The sequence below is a fragment of the Eublepharis macularius genome, chromosome 19 (assembly GCF_028583425.1).
Source record: "Eublepharis macularius isolate TG4126 chromosome 19, MPM_Emac_v1.0, whole genome shotgun sequence".
NCBI classification, from domain to species: domain Eukaryota; kingdom Metazoa; phylum Chordata; class Lepidosauria; order Squamata; family Eublepharidae; genus Eublepharis; species Eublepharis macularius.
Genome location: NC_072808.1, coordinates 24,529,738 through 24,537,730, shown reverse-complemented (window position 1 = coordinate 24,537,730; position 7,993 = coordinate 24,529,738). Strand labels below are relative to the sequence as shown.

Genomic DNA, 7,993 nt, shown 5'->3' with positions numbered 1-7,993 from the left:
CCGCCACAGACGAAAGCAGCGCGCCGCTCTCAGTCTTCCCTGATACTCTCCAGCCCTTGCAGTATTTATTCAGTATTTATTCATTTATTTATTAAAACCACACAAACCTGCCCCTTTGTGCTTTCTCATGTGCCTGATTCTCAGATGGGACCCGCTGACCAAGCCGCATATGATCGTGTTCTTAAGTCCCTTCCACGTGACAAAGTGAAGCCCAACCCTGGATTCCCTGGGCAGATTATGGGAAAGGCAGCAATGACTGGGGGGGGGGGGAATGTGAGGAAAGGGTGCCTGTGGTCGGTTAGGAGGCTCAGCACAGGAGTGTGAGCGATTACGCCAGTTTTGAATTGGTCAAGTTGGATACAGAAGAAAAGAAACGGCACTTCACAGGCCTGACTCCTGAAGCGGGGTTGGTGTCCTAGCATACAGCTCAGCTAATTTTGAAACCTCCTTCTGTAGGGTTGCCACTGCCAGCCTCCAGGAGGGAGCTGGATACCTCCTGGAACTACAGCTGGTCTCCAGACTACAGAGATCAGTTTCCTTGGAGAAAATGGCTGCTTTGGAAGGTGAATTCTATAACGTCACATACCTCCTGAGGTCCCTCCCCTCCTTAAACTGCCTAGGCACCACTCCCAAATAACCAGGAATTTCCCAAGCCGGAGTTGGCAACCCTCTATCCTCGGCCTCAGGAGCCCTAAGGCCTCTCCCATTGGAGGAAGGCTCTTAAAGGCTGGACGAAGGCTTCGAACATGGCTGAGCCGAGTGGCAGGATACAAAACTCTGTTTTGGCCAATGTAAAGCCATTTTGGCAGCCAAAGCAGAATATTAAAATGGCAGAAAATCCAGACTGGTGAACATGGTGCACAATCTCCTCCCAGGCTTCTCTGCTGCCGTTCAGTCAGATGGGGCTTGCACAGGACAGGAGAATTTCCCTGCTGGGTCCTGCCCCAAGGCTCAGATCTGTTTCTTTCCCATCCCATTACCTTTAACATTGCCCAAAATCCACCCTCATGCTGTAGCCAGTTCTTGCCTGTGGGAAGACTACCTCTGGCTGCACAGAGGCCTTTACAAGCCTAGCTGGCCTTTCCTCCCAGTTTGCAATCCTTGCTGTAGGACCTGATGCACAAACATGCACACGCACCTCTTGCAGGCACTCACACAGACACACACCAGTGGGCTGCATGGTTGGTAGGATAAGAACTGAGCTTTTGTAGAGAAGTTAAAAACCTTTATTCTCTAGCTCACTCTTGCTGCTGCATTTCTGCTGTACTGAGATGATTTTTTTTGTCATTTTTTCCCATTGCATTTCTAGCTAAACCCAGTTAGGGAAATGAGAGGCTTTAGTATCAAACACTATGTACAGAACGGTTCCAAGTGGGCCCTGCTAGGGAGAAGCACAACCCCCCCCGGGGCATCTAAGGTGGCTTGCGCCAGTTCTCTGTATTTCAGCCCCATATCGGAAGCATTACAGCCACTCCTAAGGAAGAGCTAGAATTCAATATACCCAAACTTGCTGAGGCACAGACACCTGGGTGTGTGTGTGGGGGGGGGAGGACACTGCCTTTATCTGGCCCCCATTAGATGCACTCCCTGGCACCAGTGAAAACCTCAGAGCAAAAGGGAATCGGAAGAGGCCCAGCTGTCTCCCTGCGGGGATGCGTCCGTCAGTCCCTCCACAAGATGGGGTGGCTTGGGGGTGGGGTGGGCTCTGAGGCCAGTCGCAGCGCTAGCAGGGCTGTGGATAGACTTGCTTTACAAAAGCGATATGCTTCCACCAGGGAGCCCCCTCTCTTTGGCCCCCTTCTGGGAGACAGAGGGACAGGTGGGGAGGTGATTTAAGAGTGGCAACTGAAGGGAAGGAAGTCCAAGTGACACCTGATATCCTACAGAGCAGGGAGGAAGGCAGGGCACAGGGGCAGGGAATTCTGCATACTTTACCCCCCCCCCAACAACAACAACAACAAATCTCAGAGGAAATCAGAAACACCCCCTGGCCCAACCACAGGAGAAAGAACAGCTCTCAAGCCTGAGACCACGTTTAGGTCCAAAAGAGAGGGACTGTGGAGATAGCAGGCCTGTACGTCCTATGCTCAAAGGGAGTCCTTATGGTGCAGGAGGAAGAGGAGGTTCTCATTGGGGCTCTCCTGGGAGGCAGAGTCCTGTGTTGGTGTCCATCCAGGCCGGGGGCTCTTATGCTGGCGCTACAGAGGAGTTAGAGACGGAGGAGACCTCAGTGCGGGATGTGGTGGAGGCTTCAGAGCCATCGTCCACCTTCTTTCCAAAGAGCTGCAGTATGCAGTTACGGAACTGCCAGAAGAAAGAGAGAGAGAGAGGAGGTCAATCACCGTGGAGGAAGAGCTTTCCTGTCCACCGCCCTATATCCTACACAGCATAATCCTCCCCTAGGTCAACCATCCATATGTCCATAAAACCTAACTAAACCCTAACTAACCCCTGCTGCTCTGTCCCTTCCCTGTTTTCTAAGCTGAGACTCTCTCTCCATTTGGGGACAGAGAAAGTTACCTGTCTGTTCATGAAGACGTAGATGATTGGGTTGTAGATGGTGGCGCTCTTTGCGAAGTAGGCGGGCAAGGCAGCGGCAAGGGGGTGGAAGGCATAGCCAGGGTAGATGGAGGCAAAGGTGACGAAGGAGGTATAAGGTCCCCAGCAGACCACGAAGGCTGCAATCATGACCATCACCATTCTTGACACCTCCCTTTCCGCCTTCTGGGTTGACTCGGACTCTTTCTGCTGGGCGGCCACCTGCGCAAGGCAAAGGAGAGGGCGGTTTAACCGAGAAAAGCGTTGGAGGGCTGCAGTCAGACTGCACTGCGGGAACAAACCTAGACTGGGTCATCCAAGAAAAGGGGGAAGGGGCCCTGCAGGGAATGGTTTCCCGACACGTTTCCGTTGGGATATCTGCTCTGGAGCAAAGCCATTCATATTCGCAGAGGAGAAGCGAACAACCCCAAGATGTTAGGATATTCGTTGCGATCTTGGGGGTGGGGGCTCACTGGGGAATGGAATTAAGGGCCTGTTATGAAAACAGAAATCCAAGTGCATTCTCGAGATTTTACTGGAGATGCGCTGTAGAGAGGGGGCCCTGGACAGAGTCACAGAATGACCAAGCCTGGGCCCAGTGGAAGAGTGGGCGTCAGAAGTGCCAGTGCCGGACAGGTGGCCAATGGGGGGTGATATCCTGAGGGGGGGTGGGGGGAGTGCTCACCGCATGAATAGCCATCCACACTTGCAGGTAGCAGAATATGATGACAAAGAGTGGAAAGAAACAACAGGTGCACATGAGGGTGAGCATGTAGGACTGGCAGCCAAGCTCAACGTTGCCACTGAAGACATCAGGACCGCAGGATGTCTTCAGACCATGAGGCCAGATCCTAGAAGGCGGGAGAGGAGAGAGCGAGTGTCTTTTTTGCCTGGGAAACTTGTCTCCTTTGAGCCCCTTCTAGCACTATTTAGGTGAACAGCGGACCCTTGTTCAGGGGGAAGAGTCCTCAAAGGGAGGCATTTGTCATGCTCAGGGCTTTTTTTCAGCTGGAACGCGGTGAAATGGAGTTCCGGCACCTCTTGAAAATGGTCACATGACCGGTGGCCCCGCCTCCTGATCTCCAGACAGAGGGGAGTTTAGAGCTGGAGTGGCGCGGAGGGCAATCTAAACTCCCCTCTGTCTGGTGATCAGGGGGCGGGGCCACCGGCCATGTGACCATTTTGGCCGAGGGTGATTTAAATTTTAAAAAACTCCCCCCTTGTTCCAGCTAACCCAAAGCGACGTCATTGTGCGGTCCTGAGTTCCACCACCTCTTTTCCCAGGAAAAAGGCCCTGGTCATGCTGATGAACATTCTGGCTGCTATGGGTCTGAAATTAACAGTTACTACAATAGCAACAGATGCCGGTGCTGTCTTCTGTGAACATAAGTCTGAGACGGGGCTTGAGCTTAAGCACCCTTGAGTTGGTTGGGGCTCAAACTTCACAGCCCCTTCAAAACCCACAATGGTGGAAGATGTATCGAATGACCCATGAACTGTAAAAGCAACAGCTGGCCCAGAGATCCTCTTTCCCACAAGCCCATATTGTTGCTTCTTCCCCCTAATGCTGGCTATGTTCTTCTGGCAAGCAGTAATGGTGTTGTGGCACTCATGCACAAGACAGGAAGTATCTGAGTTCCTGGAGGTCTCCCATTACTTTTCGCCTTCCCTGGCTGCCCTTCTGCCTGCTTCATGCTTTGCTCATTATATCACTGCTTGACCACCCCATATTCTCCATCCTTACCTGCTCCAGCCAAATATGGGTGGTGCTGACCACCCCCAAGCCCATACCCAGGCAAAGATAATGCCAATGATGGCCAGTTTGGAATCAAACTTGACGTTTCCAAAGGGCTTGCAGACGACAAACCAGCGCTCCCAGGAGATGACGGCCAGGGACCAGAGGCCTGTGATACCTGTGAGGGCAGGAGAAGACAGAAAACAGCTCTCACTAAGGAGCAAAAATCCAGAGGGCACATCTGCACCAAGACCTCTGCAGGAGGCTCCTCCCTCTCCACAACTGGCCTTCAGCCACCCATCCAAGGGTGCTGTGCATCAGACTGTACTGTCGAGGTCCTCATTAAATACTCTGGCAAGTGAGCCCGGGACAACACAGAGCAGGGAGGGAGCCGGCTTTCCTGAGGAGGAGATGCACGATGGAGAGAATATGGTGGTATTTTCAGGGGAGCAGAGGAGATGTGGGAAGGGAATTGGAGGGAAGGGAGCTGAACCAGAAAACATGGGAAGGAAGTAATCCAGTGACCTCTTACCACAAGCAGATACTATGTATCCCTCTATGACGCACAAAGGATGGCCCAGGATGAAATAGCCAAAGAACTGGTTGATAACGCTGATCGTGCTGGCAATGATCGTCTCAATCAGATCAACAAATGCCAAGTTCACCAGGATCCAGTTGAGTGGATGCCGCAGCTTCTTGAATTTGGCAGTGGCCACTAACACTAATCCATTGGTGAAGGTTGAAGCAATGACGACGATAATCATCCAGAGAGAAACGAGATTGTAGACCCAACGTGGCGCAATGTGGAAGTTTGGACCTTCAAAGGGGCCTGCCAGGAGAGGGAAAGGGCGAGAGGTTAAAGGGATCCCAGCGCCCAGCCAGCCACACTGCTCCTGTCCTACATGAATCCAAGGCTAGTCATCTCCCTGTCCTTTCTTCAAGTTCCTACTCTTGCAGCCCACCCGGAAAGTGGATGAGTTCACACCTCTCCCCGTCTTGTAGAGAGCATTTCCCCCACCACCCCAGGCCAGCTGAGAATCCTCCCAGGTCCATGCCTCAAGAACCTTCTAGAATCTTTTGCAAAAAAGCTCTGGCAAGTTCCACTTTCAGGAACCACCTTTTCCTCCCAGCTTTTTGGACAAGAGACTCCCTGAGCGGAAGGCTGCCCTGTGCCCCCCACTCTGCTAAGGTCTGCCCCATTCTCCCCAAAGATCCTGGCAAGAAGGTGGATGATGGCTCTGAAGCAGCCTCCACATCCCATCCTCTCCCTCGCCCCAACCCTGGTTTGGGTGCCCTTGCTGGGCTCACCCCGGGTGTTGTTCGTGTTGGTGTAAACGAACACGCTTCCCCGCGTGGTATCATCATCATCGTTGCGCCGGCGGGCTGCAAAGACAGCCACGTTCCAGGCTTCCGTCATGGCGCTTGCTGCCTTCTTCCCTCCGGCAGCTTCCTCTCCTCCTCTCTCCTCTCCTCTCCTCTCTCCTCTCCTCTCCTCCTGCCCTCTCCCTCTCCCTCACTCCCACTTTCTCTTTCCTGCTGGAGTTCTTCCTTTTGTCTTCTCTTCTTTTCCCCCCTCTTGGTCACTCAGACTCTCCCATTCACCCGTCTGTGCCAAAGCCCTGGCGCTACCTAGTTATATAGCCACCCCCCCAGGGAGATTAAGCCCCCGGCTTGGACAGCAAGATCCCCAAAGCCCTTAAACGTTTTATCCCTTAATTGGGCAGCGATTTGGCCCCCTCCCCATCTTGTTTCCCTCCCCCCACAGTTTGCCAGGGCGTGAATGGCTCACACGTACCCTGCGTCACCAGGAGTGTATTTGCCGGACACATCAGGTAAGGGATGCACAGGGAGGGGTGATTACAGAGGCAAAAGAGCTCAGCTAATCCCGCTCAGAATGGCCCTTCCTTACAATTTCCTAATGGCCCCTTTTCCCTAAGGAGGCCAAAGCACCTTTCGGCCCAGTTTCCCTGCGGCTGCTTCTTGGCAAAGCTGAGCTCCTGCCCACTGTGGGCTTGCATTTCACAGGGACACAAAGAGATCCTCTGAAACCAGCCCATCCAATGACAAAGCCAAAATTAAAAGCAAAGCAAAACCCAGAGGGCCGCTACCATTTGGCACACAGGAACACAGACACAAGATGGGGAAGATGGTGGCATAGCGTCCTTCCAAAAAAAATGAGGGAAGGGCAGTGCGGACACTAGAGAGGCAATCTGGGGCAGAAGGTGTGGGGGGAGGAAGATCTGAATCTCCAAGACTGTTTTGGAAACAACACCTGACCCAACGCACCACAGCCTCCCTCATTCAACACATGTGTCGCTATCGCCATCCCACACGAGCATGTGTCCATGCCCATGTGCAAAAAACACTGCCCTTCACAGAGTTCCAATAGCTTTTCTTTGAACATGTTACCTGCCCATTTCTCAAGGACCATTTTCTCTCATGCAACAGACCCTACATGGCAAGGAAGGGCCTCCAGAAGACATTCATTCTTCTGTGCTGGAAACTGATGATAGTTTGGAAGAAAACGGAAAGTCTTTTGTGGGAGACACACACACACACCTTACTACCTCTGATTAAATAGAATTAGAGGCCATTTCAAAAGCTGTGAAGCTGTCAAATGGAGGCCCAACTGGGGATGATTGCAAACATCACAAACATTCTTCATTTAAGTTCACTGCAAATTTAATTTCGTTTGAAACCAATTCAAACCACACACACACACACAACATTCTGGAAAGTTTATCTCTGTGTATGTATAGCTGTGTAGGTACTCATTCATGCCTTAAGACGCCGAAGGCAGTGGACACAAACCAGAATCTCACCAATACAAATGAGAAAAATTAGGACTTGCCATTGCTACTGTCAAGTGGATTCAGGAAGGAAGACAAATAGCTGGAAGCTGTTGCTGGGGAGGGGGCACAACAAGAAGGGTCCCAAGGTGCCAAGGGGGCTCAGCTTATTCCCAGCCTGGCACAAGAGGGGACCGACATCTCTCCTGAGCCCCCGCTGCTTCAAGCTGGGCACAAGGCAAGGAGGCACCGTCCCTCTTCTGTAACGGGTGGGGTTCTCTCTGCCAACAGCAAAACTTTTATTCTTTTACTTCATTCATACCTTGCTTTCACCCCCGTGAGGTGTACAAAGCAGCTTACATCGCTCTCCTCTCTCCCATTTTATCCTCACAACAACCACCCTTTGAAGTAGACTAGCCCGAGACTGTGTGACTGGCCCAGGGTCACCCGGATCGCTTCCATGGCCCACTGGAGAGTCGAACTGGGCTCTGGTCCAGCACTGTAACCACGCTGGCCAACAGAGGGCTGCTCCAAGACATCCCTCCGCTGTGGCAGGAGGGGTCCTTGCTATAGTTTTGCAAAAGTACTAAGAAGGGGCTTCGGTCCTTCACAGGAACCACAATTCCCAGAGCTTCTTGTTTGGGACCGCTTGTGATTTATACTTTATGTTCTCATAATCCCAACAACACATTGGTTAGAATATTTATTTTTTAAATCCCCCTTTTCCTCCCAGGATCTCAGAGCAGCTTACATGGTTCTCTCTCTCATTTTATCTTCACAACAGCCCTTTGAGGTAGGTTAGGCGGGGGGGGGCATAGTCACTGACACTGCAGTCATAAATGGAGTTACACCCTTCTAAATCCATTAAAGTCAATGGGTGTCACTTGGTTTAAGATTATACTGCAAGTAAAGATAAAATGGCGAGGAAAAT

At 51.9% G+C, this 7,993-nt stretch overlaps 1 protein-coding gene across 1 annotated transcript; it reads right to left on the bottom strand.

The window, feature by feature from the left end:
• Window positions 1–2,187: 2,187 nt before the first annotated feature.
• LOC129346076 (green-sensitive opsin P521) lies at window positions 2,188–5,705 on the bottom strand. The gene is made up of 6 exons (XM_055003346.1): window positions 5,582–5,705; window positions 4,806–5,102; window positions 4,283–4,451; window positions 3,224–3,389; window positions 2,521–2,760; window positions 2,188–2,304 (listed from the first exon to the last, which is right to left on the bottom strand). The coding sequence occupies exons 1-6, from the start codon at window positions 5,688–5,690 to the stop codon at window positions 2,188–2,190; spliced, it is 1,098 nt and encodes a 365-aa protein (XP_054859321.1). The 5' UTR covers window positions 5,691–5,705.
• Window positions 5,706–7,993: the final 2,288 nt, after the last annotated feature.